The sequence below is a fragment of the Micropterus dolomieu genome, linkage group LG23 (assembly GCF_021292245.1).
Source record: "Micropterus dolomieu isolate WLL.071019.BEF.003 ecotype Adirondacks linkage group LG23, ASM2129224v1, whole genome shotgun sequence".
Classification (NCBI taxonomy): domain Eukaryota; kingdom Metazoa; phylum Chordata; class Actinopteri; order Centrarchiformes; family Centrarchidae; genus Micropterus; species Micropterus dolomieu.
Genome location: NC_060172.1, coordinates 31262960 through 31277935, shown reverse-complemented (window position 1 = coordinate 31277935; position 14976 = coordinate 31262960). Strand labels below are relative to the sequence as shown.

The 14976-nt window shown below is 41.4% G+C and overlaps 2 protein-coding genes across 7 annotated transcripts in view; one reads left to right on the top strand and one right to left on the bottom strand.

Moving 5' to 3' along the window:
- The first annotated feature begins 267 nt into the window (after window positions 1-267).
- Window positions 268-3669, top strand: si:ch73-1a9.3 (non-histone chromosomal protein HMG-like). 2 transcript variants are annotated; one of them, XM_046039954.1, is made up of 6 exons: window positions 268-479; window positions 2030-2053; window positions 2220-2249; window positions 2341-2382; window positions 2478-2585; window positions 2665-3669. In XM_046039954.1, the coding sequence occupies exons 1-6, from the start codon at window positions 462-464 to the stop codon at window positions 2710-2712; spliced, it is 270 nt and encodes an 89-aa protein (XP_045895910.1). In that variant the 5' UTR covers window positions 268-461; the 3' UTR covers window positions 2713-3669. The 2 variants fall into 2 exon arrangements, with proteins under 2 accessions (XP_045895910.1, XP_045895909.1); XM_046039953.1 differs by lacking the exon at window positions 268-479 and adding an exon at window positions 888-965.
- A 1708-nt stretch (window positions 3670-5377) lies between these two features.
- Window positions 5378-14976, bottom strand: part of slc37a4b (solute carrier family 37 member 4b) — a 37283-nt gene continuing 27684 nt past the window's right edge. For 3 of the 5 annotated variants that reach the window (XM_046039950.1, XM_046039948.1, XM_046039952.1), the window contains 9 exons: window positions 12041-12553; window positions 11340-11572; window positions 9845-10091; window positions 7361-7513; window positions 7187-7272; window positions 6992-7105; window positions 6833-6898; window positions 6602-6740; window positions 5378-6514 (listed from right to left, as the gene is read on the bottom strand). In XM_046039950.1, the coding sequence (XP_045895906.1) occupies window positions 6348-6514; window positions 6602-6740; window positions 6833-6898; window positions 6992-7105; window positions 7187-7272; window positions 7361-7513; window positions 9845-10091; window positions 11340-11572; window positions 12041-12188 (1353 nt within the window). In that variant the 5' untranslated portion in view covers window positions 12189-12553 and the 3' untranslated portion in view covers window positions 5378-6347. The other 2 variants (XM_046039949.1, XM_046039951.1) reach the window with 2 other exon arrangements.

Genomic DNA, 14976 nt, shown 5'->3' with positions numbered 1-14976 from the left:
TGGACATTAGGTGGTAAACAAACGCATTTCTGACCGGGGTGAAAGGCAAATTTAATGACAATTTCGCCTTGTTATAGCAGATGGCTGTGCAGACAGACAAATAGCTCGCCATATTTGTTGACTGACGTGTGACGCACCCACACAGGTAAAAGCCCAGATTTGAAATGGTGTTGCTCACCATTGTGTCGTCCAATCAACGGGCAGCAGGGGCGGGGTAAAGACCCGTCAATCATACAGGAACTATAACGGTTCGAGCAGAGAGGGAGGGGGGGAATCCAATCCGGTTTGAGCTAGTTTTTCTTCCAATGGAACATTAACGTCTCGCTGCGCTGTGTTACACTGTACTGGCACAGCTTTATCCTCAATATACCACTGTATTTTCTCCTGTATTGAGTTACATTTAGCTCTGTTTTCTTATTTTTTTTTATAAAAAAAAAAAAAACACCCCACACAAACCAGCCATGCCTAAAAGGAGCAAAGTGAGTAGACCGACATCTTTCATGCATTCAGTAATACAGCATTTATAGCCCCCAACTGCAATTTGTAAAATGGGCTTGTTACAGCTTGCGGTCAGAGTTGTTTAATTGTTGAATGTCCGTTTTCTGTTCCGAGTGAATGTCAACAGTGTTGTGCCTTGCAGCTAAGAGTTTAGATGGTGTGTAACGTTAGCGTCTGTTTTGATTTTCTGAAGTCGCTGATTCTTGGTCTTGTCGCTCGTGCAGTGGTTATCTTTGTGCCAAATGGTTTTCCGTATGCCGGGTTTTCTCCGCAGGATGGTGACATGCACAATTGAAATTGTGTATAAATGCATTTACTTGCAGTGTAGGACAAATCGGGCTTCTTTTCTCTGTCGATGGATTGTTTTTCTGCAGAGAAAGTTGGCGGCATATTGATTGTTTCCTATGGGGGTCGTCACGCTGGATACCAAAGTTTCTCTGAGAGGAACTGGGACCGACATCGAAAACGTATAATCTAGTTAGCATGCTCTTCTATGGCAATGGGCTGTAATGTGACGGCTGTTTTGGTTTGTATAGGCAGAAAGTCTCGTTTATTGCTTTCGTGCGGAAGAAAAACACTTTGAATGTGTGTATTTTATGATAATATGATATCGACCCCCTTTCATTAAACTAGCGTGCATGTGTGGGTTTTTGTTTATGCATGGCCGCCCTTATTTTCGCAGGTGAAAATGCATATCTTGGAAGGCGTCCGTCATGTTAGTTGGGTGTCTTTCAGTGTATTGTCGGCTCAGGCCAGCCGTAGGTTATGCAATGGCGAGCCTCCGTCAGCAAAGCGCTGCTCTTGTTGCTGGGGGTTCTAGTAGATTCTGCTACCAGATCGACAGAGTCGCTGAGCATCTCGGAGTGACTCTTTTCAAATTCATGGCGGGAACACTCACTATGCACTGCTCGGTTTTCTCCGTACACTGGCAATCCCATTTATTACCAATGAATGGATGTGTCGTGAGGAGGCGGAGTCCGCCCCCTCCTCCGCCGGAGATTTACTGTAGGCAAATCACTATCAGGGGCTGGGAGAGCACGGCGATATGACGCTGTTTAAACTACATGAGGTCGTTATATTTCGCGGTTAAACTACGTGTTGTTTTCAAGCATATCAATGGACACTTTCTTCTTGTTCTATTATTCTTGCGCCATCAAATGTAGTTCCATAAGGATTTAATTTCGATATGTTACTAAGAAACATGTAATATTTCTAATTGATGCAGTGACTGTAAACATGCAGACTAATGAGAGTGTCTTGGCTTTTTCAATGCACAGATTTTTTTCCAGGTTATGAGGTCCATTGTGCAGGATTTTAGATAAAATCTCAGCCAATCACAGTGCTTAGCCTCAACTAAATCATATATGGAGCTGGACGTGCAGCCATAGGCTGAAATTCTGTCTGGACACGCCCACTTCTGAGTTATATAACTAATACTTAAAGCCCATGCCCCACTACCCACCACCAATTAAACCAACCATAGGCACAGTAAAATGCAGACTTCCTTAACCGTTTTTTTTTCTCCCCACAGGCAGCTGCAGGAGGTGACTCAGCGGTAAGGAATAATCAAATATTATTTTTGTTTTGAGTTTTATTCATTTTAAAAACAATAATGTAACAGTTAGTCTGCCCTCCCACCAGGGGTCAGTAACACCCCATCATTGAGAGCAGTTGGCTGATAAGTTAAATGTAGTCACTCTATCTGTTTACTCTCTCTGCAGCCCAAGAGGAGATCTCTCAGGTTGAAAGACGTAAGTACCGACAAGCTCAGACTGTTGCAGAGAATATGCATGCTGTTTACTACATGCTCAGTGCTGACATGGATGTTTTTTGTTCCCACAGAGACCTGCACCTGCAAAGGCAGAGGCCAAACCTAAGCCAAAGGTGGGACCTTGTTTTGATTACGTCTGATTTGATTAGTTTAGCAGACTTTCAGCTGCCGATGGAGTGACTGATATGGTTGATATTTCTGTTTGCAGAAGGGAGCTGCTAAGCCTAAGAAAGCCAAGGAGGTGGAGAAGGCCAAGCCTGAGGAGAAAGCACCAGAGGCCCCTGCGGAGAATGGCGAAGCCAAAGCTGAGGAGGAGGTAAGGGTCATATATAAACAGGCCAAAAAAAGCTCATCTCTTTTGCGGTGAAAAAATGAGACTCTATTTTGTCTTCCAGGCACCGGCTACAGATGCAGCTGATCAAAAAGATGAGGCAGCAGAATAACATCTCTCACACGACGTCTTTTACCAGTGCTCCCTGTACCTCTTTTCTTGTACAATTCAGGGGAATATTTTTATCAACTATTTTCTAAATACAGGTTTTTTAGTAGTTTGATTGTAGAGAACACTTTTTTTTATTGAAAGAAAAAAAGTCAATTTGGAGACGGGAATTTCATCACATCCCACAATTTTGCATCGGCATAAAAATTGCGGTCCTTGTTGTTACTGTCGGTGGATTTTATTTCAGTTTTAAATGTGAAGAAGGGGAGGGTGAAGGACAGGTTACCGTGTCAACACGCAAGCACAGTGTTCACAGGAGCTGGGGCAACAACCAGAGGAGCTTGCCTGCGTGGATTACATTCCATATGCTTTATAAGGGACTGTATGTAATCTGTGCTGGGGTGGGGATGGACAAAGTCACAGGGCAACTCATTGTTTTATTGTTTATAATGAACAGTGTTTTAGAATGTTTGTAAGCTTTATTCCTGTATGTTAACTCTTGTACTCATGCAGTTTTCTTAACAAATCTGATCAATAAAGCTAAAATCCCTACTACTGGAGCTCTCCCTATCAGAACTGTGCATCGCGTGTGTTGGTTGTGTCTCTGTACTGTGATAGCATCGCAATAAATTTGTATAGCTGCTGTGAAAAAGGTTTTGAATCTTTCTATATGCAGTGTGTAATGGTACATTGTAAGGATGGTAAAATGGAATTTGTTTTCTTAGCCAAGCTAATGAGGTGTGTAACCATAAAAAAAAATACTGTTGAGATTGGCTTCTTAAAGGCCAACAGACAAACTGTACATTTATTTCAGATGTCAAATGCATACCAGCAGTAGCAATATTCATGTGAGTTTTAGGTATCTGTATCAAGTACAAGTGTGCAGTTTCCTTTTATTTGTTTATAGATGTACCTGTGTAATGATTGTTATCAACAAACCAATAAAACTCAGTTGGTAGTTGTTATGCTGTTTCATTCTGAGAAGTTGTTTAATAATGAAGGTTGCTGATGTAAGACAGGAAACATTAACTGGTAACTAAAAGAAAAAAACTTGAAAGGTTTCTGTCGTTCTATTCAATTTCACTTATATACTGCCTAATAATAACTTATCTCAGAGCTCTTGTTACTTTTTTTATAGAGCCAGTCTAGACCATAGTCTATAATAGTACTTACAGAGACCCAACAATTCCCACCATGAGTAAGCAGTAGGTGCCACTGGCAAAGAAAAACTCCCTATGAACAAATAGAAACCTCAAACATAACCTACTAATAAGACTTTGTAAAAAGAAACTAGACGCTGCAGAAAGCATGTTAAGATACACTGTATGATTCAGCATGGATAGCGATGTAGTATTATATATACAAGTGGTAAGTTACTGAATGATCACATATTTTCAGTTTGCAAGTAGAGAAAAATGAAAGCCATTCTAGTAAAGGGGCCTAAAATACAACATACTAGAGGATGCCAGTAATTCACCGGCAAATATAAGCCATAGCTTTATTTAAAATGTTGTATTTTGATCCTGCTATAGAAGAAAACGTGTCTCGCAGGTGAAGAGGGCAAGTTCAAAGACGATTAAGATTCAGTCGACTGAAGGGGGTGGCACTTATTGGAGATGTAAAACAATTAAAAGCATAATAGTCAAAGTATGATTTTGAAGAAACGCAAACTCCTGTATACTTCAATTATTTCCTGTCGCCTTTAAAGCCAGTCTAAAAGAATGGTTTTACAAACTCTGTCCCAAACAAAAACAGATGGAAGAATAGTTTCAGCACCATGGACAGCTTCTCACTGGACCGTGGCTTTACCAGCTGTTGCTTTTCCTGCATCGCTTGTTACTTTCTTTCACATCATGATGCATTTACAACAGTTTTAAGAAAATTATATTCAGCATCCGTGTTAGTAAACACACCGGTAACGGTGTGCCTTTACTGTGGATGCGTTATCCACGGCCCTTTACGCATGTTTGACGCAAGGGCGGCAGCGCGTTCTCTTCCGGTTCTCATTGGATTGGTCTGCAGAGAACGATAAGTAAAGAAGGTAGATTCACTTTACCTTTCATAACGAAGCTGCCACATCCTGGTTTCCTGTGTTAACACAGTACACCAATACCACATCTTTAATTGGTGCACATGTTTGGCCGTGTAACCAATAACCCACTCGCTTGCATTGTTAAAATGCCAACGGCCTGTAACTACGCGGATGTAATGAATGTGTGACCGTGATTTTGTTTACCTATAGCCCTTATGGGAAAATAAAACCCACCAGTGAAACGCACATCTTCCGATAACGTGAATATAGCTTATGAATTTATGAATTATTTCCCCTCTCCTACCTATGAAATGCTCATAATTTTAGAAAACAAAATAAAGAGAAAGAAAATAGTTTTTGACAATGACAATACACCATTTCCAGCCAATGAGCCCGACAGTTAGGTAAAGAATAGGTTCACATTTTTTAAAGCCTGTCTTAAAAGAGTACTCATGTACACCGGAACAGTTTTTGGTTAATGTAATTGTTCTTCTTGTCCACACTATAAGGAGATTCTCCTTCCAGCTTTCACAAGGTGAATGGATCTTTAGTGCATTTTCACAATTGGCTGAAGCAAGAGACAAACTCTCAAAGTATGCCTAAGGCTAAACTGAATTACTGCCAGTTCACTGATGAATATAAGAAAAAAGTAAACTTGACATTTATTAGATGTCTTTACCCCTTCCAAGGCCATTTTACAATTCCAGTTAGATAGAGATATGCCAACATGGCACCCTGTGTAGAACCATTATTGCTGGAGTTCTCACAGATTTTATAGAGGAGAAAGTTTACAGTATATAATCCGGTTTTGAAACATAGGTACATAACTAGCAAAGGTAAAACACCTGTAGCAAAGGCTTGATGTTAAACAATCCTTAAAAACATGTCAGATCACAAAAGCTGACATGGCTTAAGACGTCTTCTGTATCAAGTGCAGTAGAACTATGTACAAAAATAACATGATCTCCAATGCTTAAATTCCATTTTTACAAATACTCGAGGTATTGGTAAGATGACCATGATGCATGCTACCACATTTGTGCAAATACCTAGACAAATAATAGTCCAGAAAATACAGGCCCATCAGTACACATTCTTAAATATAGCAACCTCCAATGAAGGCAAGGTATGAAATGAGCAGCATACATCCACTTTCTTTCTACAAAATCCACTTAAACCTTGACATATTTTCATAGCCATGTCCTTTTTAGCACAGGTTGTCAAAATACAAACTTTAAATGTCTCTACATGAAAACTGCCTATATGATTAAGTGGAAGCATTCAACTATTTGCTTGTGATGAACAATTATCATCTACTCTACCTTTGTGCTGGTGAATATGAGGACAAATCTAAGTATGTGTGACAAAAGTACCTGATTATTTATCTAAAGTGGTTTAATGACTCACACCCACCCTGAACAATGACTTCAACCCAATTCACCAGGAAAAAAATGTCCACGATGTGTCTGCGTTTGACTGGTTTTGTTTGGTCAAATCAGAGTTGTATTAATGTGCAGTTTTCTGTATCCAGAGCCATCAATACTGCAAGAAAACCGTAAGTCTAGTCACATAACAGAACATAGACAGTTGGCTTTGAGGAAAATACATTAGTCCATTTTCTCTGCGATCCGCCCCATTTTGGTGCGCATGTTGCGTACAAGGAAGAACCCAACGGTGGCGAGGGCCATTATCACCTCGGCTATCCAGAAAGCCATGTCCCAGCTGTGTTGTTTGGCAACAGTGCTGAAGGGAAGCCCCGCCATAAAAGCCCCCACTGTAACAAAAGAAAGCTTGTTTAGTCATATGAACGTGTCACTCCTGGAATGCTACAGTAAGTGACGCGGATGTGTTTGCAGCTTACCGTTAGCCATCAGAGCTACGACAGCATGAGAGGTTCCACAAAAATTTGAAGGAGCACTTTCACTGGCTATCACCCCAAACAAGGCAATTGGTCCGTAAGAAGAAAATCCAAACACAACGCCGAGGACGAGGATCCAGATCTGTGTATGACAATGAGAAAATACAGTGTTTTTGAAAGACTCAGTTCAGCGTATCTTTATCCCAATGAACCCCGTCACATTTTGGACCATACCTCTTTTTCTGACACACCAATGAGGACAGAGACAGGATGAAGGACTTGGACCCAAAGAGGAGCCTCCTGAGCAAAGACAATAAGCTCTTGTGACATTTGCAATACTGGCAACATGTACACTTCAAGCATTTTACACAGGTATGACAGAAATTCAATTACCTCTGGGATTTCAGGTGTGATGGTGACTCTGAAGAGGTACATGGAGACATACATACCACCCATCATGAGAATGAGCAGGCCGTGCCGAGGGTTGCCGTGGGTGCCCAAGCCTTGCTGGAGGACGTCAAAGAGGAGGTTGAACACTACTCAGTAGTAATCCTGGTGATTTATAATGGATCCCTGTTCATTACTCACCCGAGCCACAGCCCTGTCAGTAAGGAAGCCTGATGCAAGGCTGCCCGCAAAACCTCCCACCTCCAAGGCGCTCATGTAGGTACTGCCTGTGAGCAACGCAGCTGATGTCAGCAACCCTAACCATTCACACTGAGTGAAGATCAGTGAGACGCAATAGACAATCAAAACGCATACCCATGAGAGCAGTCTGGCCTTTCTCCTGCATGAGGAAGAGCTGTCCCCAGTCAGTGGCAGCCGTCTTCACCCCAAACACCACCAAGTAGCCCAGAGACAGCACCCACAGGAAAGGAGAGAGGAGGAACTCCCTCAGGGTGCTCTCACTGTTGCCTGGTGAGTACAAGTACAGACAGGGAGATACGTTCACACACTTTATATATATATATATACACACACATGTATACAACAGGAAGTGCACTAGTATCTCTAACTCATTCTATATCTAACCATAATTTTTTCGGTTAGTCAATATATTCCAAATAATTGTTACAATTAATTTATTAAATATAAATATCAAAAACTTGTCTCATTAATAATTTTAGATTTTATTCAATCATCCTGAAAAAGAGACAAGATATAAAGCTTATCATAATAATAACAGTGGCACATTTTAAATTGGGTCTAATTTCCACGTCACTGCTGTATGATATATTAATAACAATAATAATTGATAATAATCTGCCATCAAAAAGGACAGGGACAGACTACAACGGACAGTCAGGACTGCAGAAAAGATCATCGGTGTCAACCTGCCCTCCATTCAGGACTTACACATTTCCAGAGTCAGGAAACATCACTGCAGATCCATATCACCCCGGATACAATCTGTTCCAGCTCCTCCCCTCTGGTAGGCGCTACAGAGCACTGTACGCCAAAACCAACAGACACAGAAACACTTTCTTCCCACAAGCCATCACTCTGATGAACAGCTGACTCTGACTCACGGTGTCAGGAACAATTCCTGTGCAATAACCCAGTAACTCTGTCTCTAATCAGCCACCTGTTTACAGACTATCACTTATTATTTATTCACCATTCTCTATTTCAGAGCTGTTCATATTGTCATTTTGTATATACTGTATATCAAATCCACCTACCTCAAGTACATAACACTTGCACATAATACTTATTTATTGCAGCATCCTTTGTACTGTGCTCCACACATCATCTATGCTTGTATGTGTATGTGCACCTGTATATCACATCTACCTGAGACATGTACATATTAATAACTATAGTAATAATAATTTACTCCTGCATCCTTTGCACTCTGCTCATAGCACTATTGTCTCAATCTGTCTGTTTTGTTTATAGTGTGTATATATGTGTTCTCTATGCAGTAAGATAATTACTGGCAAATGTATTTATGCATCAGTGTGGGGCAAGGAAAATAACTAACGATACACACACAGTAACACGCAGACTCTAACAACAATCACAGATTGTAACAAGTCTGTAATGTTAGTTTAAGCCATTTTCTCACTCATACCTAAATAAATGGAAAATCTAAAACGGGCCCAGCGATGACACGGGTTGTAAAGTTACATTACCATCACAGCAGCGTTGTGATTTAACCAACAAACTAAAAGGTTCTGAACAGAAATAATATGTATTCCACACTAGTTTAAGGTGATAATGGCTCAGTCCCAACACCCACGCTTGTGGTCTTGCATTTGCAAGTGTGTCCCATGTTGGAAAAATTCCAACATATGGTACACGTACGGACACGTCTCCCACACAGCTTTGGAGTGGTATTTAGAGCAAGTGTGTCCCAAAAGTCACCACGGTCTGTAGCACATCACCAGTCCAGTTCTTGGACAAAGAAGTCAAAGTTCCTGACATGCTAGATTCCGCCACAATATTATTATTCATGTACCAACACATTAGGGCTGCAAATAAAAAAATAAAAAAACATAATTCATCTGCAGTTTTTGTCTATGAATCAACTTGTCAAATAAAATATCAAAAAATAGACAATAAATGGCCATCATCATTTCCCACAGCTGAAAGTAACATTTGAATTGCTTACTTTGTCTGACCAACAATCCAAAACCCAGTTTCATTATCATATAAGCGCAGGAAAAGTAGCAAATACTCACTTTTAGGAAGCTGAGAAACCAGAGAATGTGGACTCAAATGATTAATAGAATAAAAAAGTTCCTTTATTTTCTTTCTTAATCAACTTACTGATTAATCAACTAATTATTTCAGCTCTAATTAAATAACATTTCCCTTTATCAATAGTTTTGAATGTTATGTATCTTTTACATTAGGCTACTCAATGTGTTTTCACTGTCATTGTCTGTAACTGTAACACAGTATGGTCAAACCTACTGTACTGTACAGCCATACATTTATACTTGCGTGAGCAATAGAATGTCCTCATTAATCAGGTGTGTCCCAGTAAACTCTGATAAACCTGCACCTGGGTACTGTGGCAGTTTTGAGAAGATGGTGATACAAGTTGACTACTTGCAAAGAGACACACTGTTAGGATCAGAGCGGCTGTGGCTCAGGAGGTAGAGCCAGTACCGCCAGTGTATGAATGTGTGTGCATGGTGAATGTGATGTAGTGTAAAAGGAGCTAACATGGCACCATGTGACTGCACCACATGCTTCAAGGTAACCATCTCCAGCTACACAGGAAGCCTCTTTACCTACCTCCCTTAGCTCCCGTCTTGGCTGCTGCATTGATGCTGGGCAGGCCCACATCCTTTGGCTCATTCTTTACAAACACCAGACAAACAAATGAGAAGGAAGCACAGAAAATGCCCGACATGGTCAGGATAGTCCTCCAGTCGTAGTATTGCAGGAGCACTGTGACCACGATTGGACCCAGACTCCCGGCCAGGTTCATACTGCAGGACAGCACGGACCACCATGTTCCAAACTGAGAGGGCTCAAACCACTGATGGAAAAGAGACACAGGAGGAAATAAAGCAGAGAGTGGTCAACATTTCCAAAATCCTACCATGCAGGCAGAGTCAAAGAGTGCAGAATGACCTTCATGTGGATGTTTACAACTATCATATACTGTACATATTGCTGCTTTCTTCCCATGAGGAAAGTGGATTCCTGAAGCAAGTCACATTTATGGTCAAAAACATGCTGATTCATTTCATTTAATTATCTTTAAGAGGAGGTTGAGGCAATGACAACGAATCAGCAGAAACATTACATACCAACAGCAATTAATATTATGACAGTTTGACTTAATAAGAGACATTTACAGCACAACACACTTCAGATTCTTCTCTTTCTTTACTGCTTCCTGAGGAATGGTGTCACAAGCACACGCCCTTATGATGTCATACAGCTGAAGGCGGCTCACACACATTCCTCACACAGCACCACCCAGCAGAGCAACGGAGAAATCAAACTTGATAATCCACTAGGTAAACACTTATGGCAGCCCACAGGCTGAATTAACACACTGTTGATCCACAGTGTGTGGATGTTGACTCAGCTGTGAAACAGGAGCTGCACAGCTCTTGCAAACTGGTGCAGACATGGAGCTGTTAAAGATGTTTCCTCTCACCGGAGAAGGAAAACGCCTTTGGTCAAAGTAGTTTTTCCTTTTGGAAAGATGTACCGAGGAACTTCTATTAATACATTCTCCTGTAATCTGATCCCTTAAAGCACAGTGAACACATGCCAAATCCTATTTATTCCTCACCTTTGAACTACTACTTTTAAGGCAGCTACTCACGAGCCTCCAGTTGTCTGAGTATAGAACAGCGGAATGTGTTTTCCTCAAAGAGTATATAGTTTCAAAGTCCTGCCTATAATGCATACCATTCACCAGACCTTAATGAACAAAAGCTATATGAGAATGAGGCCTCGCAGATTATTAGGTAATCCTGTAATTTTTCAAACTCCTACCACTGCCAGTGTGTTCACTTTGGAGTTGGTACATCTGGCCCAAATGTCAACTGGATTGGTGCACTCTCTCTCTTGTGTGAAAACACAGAACACACATCGGTGCAGTAGGTGGCTCCCACTCCAGGGTCAGACCATTTCACTAGCTGCCCAGAATAATCACAGGCATCATGGATAGCCTGCGTGCTGTGAGTGGGACTTCCCTTGGCTCTCAGCATCACAATTACACTGAATAAGGGATCTGTGCTGCACGAGGTGGCAGTCAGGATGCTATTACCTTGCGCAGCACCTTGCCACATGGGGGCCAGCCACAGCCTTGTCCCAGGCCGTTGATGAACCAGAGCAGTGAGAACATGGACACAGTAGAGGACCAGGAGAAGGCAACGTTGATGCCACCGACCACGAAGAGGCCGATGGCGAAAAGCCAGCGGGCGCTGATCTGATCCGACAGCACGCCGCTGATGAACTTACTGATGGCATAGGCCATGGTCTGGCTGCTGGTGATCAGGCCTGCAAAGACACCATGAAAGTTACTATTAAAGTACAGTACAGTCAGAGACACTGTAACAGGAGACATGAGCTGTAGCTTTGTACTCATGAACTACTGAGAATCAAGTCATTTTACTGCCATTAACATAAAATCTTTGTCGAAATTCTTGCCCTCTACTTGAGCCAAGGTTAGTATTATGCAGACAGACAGAGGAGGTGTAAGTTCCCTCTTCATATCGGCCACACTATCAGAGATCAGATCACTATCAGCGCTTAAAAGAATAACACAATATTGGGTGATTATGCTTGAATAGACTGGAAGGTGTTTCACCTCTGTCCAGTAGTTTTCAGTTTGCTTATTTGGCGAGCTAAACAAGCCAGATTTAGACATTACTGCACAAGGTTTTTGTTAATAAAGACAGAATCAGCAATCAAGTAAATCTTGTTTAAATCAGACAAAATATGGTCTCTATTAACGGCATGTCTCACCCAAGTCATCTTTGTCCAGTTTAATCTCCTCCATCACAGAGGGCATGACAAAGGAGAAGGTCTTCCTGTTAAAGAAGTACAGCGCGTAGCCGATGAACATGCAGAAGAAGATGGCTACACGATAGTAGCCGTAGCCTGTGGCCCCCATGATTGCAGACGATTGGACAAAAACAAAAGACACACAACTTCAAGGATGATGAAGGAAAACAATAATTATTTCTTTCTTCAGGGTAGTCTTCTATTCGGGTCCTCCGGCATTTAGATTATAGCCAATCAAGCTGAGAGCTGTGCTGTTATCAGCGGACGTTGTTGGACTTTTCTTAGTAAAAAGTCAACGACATCAACTACTTGTTTGCACTGGGACAATTGAGATATGAAACAAGAGTTTGCTGGGCAGCGCTGATGAAATATTTTCCATGAGGAGAAACACTCTTCTTCAGGCTGGTAGATCTGTCTATCTGCGAGGCTGCTGCTTGTAGAAGCCAGGACAGAGGAAGGAAGCCTTACACCGGCCTGAAATGAAAACAACAAATATGATTCAAGACAGAAGCAATTACGACAGTCATGACGATTCCAGCACTGCAGATATTTTGCACTTGATGATATGGGCACTTAGTTTTAATTGGTTAAATGAGCCGATAAATTATCATTTAACATTGTATTTGGCTTTTTTATTTGGATTGTATTGATCTTGTTCTTTTATTGTATGGGTGTTATTGTTTTTACTTGTATGTTATGCTTCGCGTGAGCTATGTATTTAGTGTCTTATTTATTTTTCTGTACAGCACTTTGTGTCCACTTTGGATGTTTAAAGAGCTCTATAAATACATTTTGACTGATTGATCCTTTATAGAGACTTGCAATCAAAGAATCCTTTTCTAAGGATGGACTGCTGTATGTAATGTGACTGTAAACGTTCTTCTCATAGCAATATAGTGTCTGGAGTTTCAGAATCAGAATAGCCTTCATTGTCAAAAAAAAAAAAAACATACAACGAAATTTGGAGAGCTACTCCTGTGAGGTGCCAAAACACACATTCATTCATTCATTCATCCGTTCATTCATGTCCATAATGAGCCAGTGGCCACCTTATTTCCAGCATCTCATACATCGCGGGTTCAAGTGCAAGTTCAGGATAAAATGACATTCTGGATCTACTAGCCTGTCATATGTCAAAGTTGTTCCTTTAACTGGCTTGGGTGTCTGGTTTAGAGGTCTCCGGTCAGCAACCCTGGAACTATCAGGTGTCGCACAGAGGGAACTGTAGCCTTTTTTGGACATATAAAAGTTAAAATTAAGGACGAGGACCTTACATGACCGATAAGTATCTGTTTCAGTAAAACGCCAGCAGTATGTTTGCTCTGTGTTCGTGTTATGAGCTCCACAAGCATTTCAACTGACGGAGACCTGTGACAGACAGTGTTTACAACAACATTACAGATGACAGTGGACTGATAAAAGTCACCAAACAGGACCATTCTTGCTAACGCTGGTACAAAGTACCCTCAGCTACTCGCGGCGAACTCCTCTGTGGAGCGGCCCGCGTATAGGACTGTCCCTCAGGCCTACCTTCTACATAAAGCAAGACATGTTGACGCTCGGTGACGTCTGATTCAGCCGTTTACCGTCTCGGTACCACACTGAATGAGGAAATGCCTGTAAAGCTGGTTACCTTGCATTCGCGTCCCTCTTCCTGATCCCATCCACGCGAAAGGACGGCGCGCGTTCATGATTCTGCAGCTCTTGGGCGCGTCACCGTGACACACTGAACCATGCTCGGGCACCGTGGCAGAATACTCATAATACACGGCTGCTGCAGCAGGCTATGGTTTCAAATGTTGCACCGTATGTGAATACATGTAGCACGTAGTAGGCCAAATGCCTGCTGCTACTCCGAATGCGGTCAATTCTCATGCCACCAGATTCCATTTATAATATGTTACTTTAAATGTGTGATTCTTTATGATCTGGAATAGTTTAGGAATCAGTTGGACCCGCAGATTAATCCGGCATGGTCGACGATTTATTATTTGAATAAAATCTCAGCACTGCTCACTGCTGCCCTCCTCCGTCGGTATGGGGATGACCGGAGGAAGTTGAAAATGACCGTTGTTGATGGCAGTCTACAAGGTGTGCTGTTTCACGTCTGTGGGGTTGCCCACTTTAATAATATAATAATAATTATAATCTTTATTTGTAGAGCACTTTTCAAAAACAAGTTACAAAGTGCTTTAACAAGTGTAAAGACAATAATACAGAAACAATACAAGATAAAAGCAAGAAAACACTGAAAAGACTAAAATACACGTTTAAGATAAATATAAAATATAGTACAATAGAATAAAATAAAAGGGATAAAATAAAGTCAAATAAGATCGGGAAAGGCTCTCCTATAAAAGTATGTTTTAAGAAGGGACTTAAAAGAGTTCACTGACTCAGCCGACCTGATTTCCTCGGGCAGGCTGTTCCAGAGCCTCGGGGCCCTGACAGCAAACGCTCTGTCCCCTTTAGTTTTCAGTCGAGACTCTGGAACAGACAACAGACCTCTGCCCGAGGATCTCAAGGTACATGCTGGTGCGTATGGGACTAAAAGGTCAGAAATATAACAAGGCAAGAGGCCATGAAGAGCTTTAAAAGTGATCAATAGAATTTTAAAGTCAATTCTAAAACATACTGGGAGCCAGTGTAATGAAGCTAAAATAGGAGTAATGTGGTCATATTTCTTTGTTCTGGTTAAAAGCCTGGCAGCTGAGTTCTGGACAGTCTGGAGTCGATCAATAGATTTTTGGGTTAAACAGGTGAAAAGGCTGTTGCAATAATCCAGGCGTGATGAGATGAAGGCGTGTAAAATGGTCTCGGTGTCTTTAAAAGTTAACATAAATCGAATTTTTGCTATATTTCTAAGTTGATAAAAACATGATTGAACAAGCTTTGTG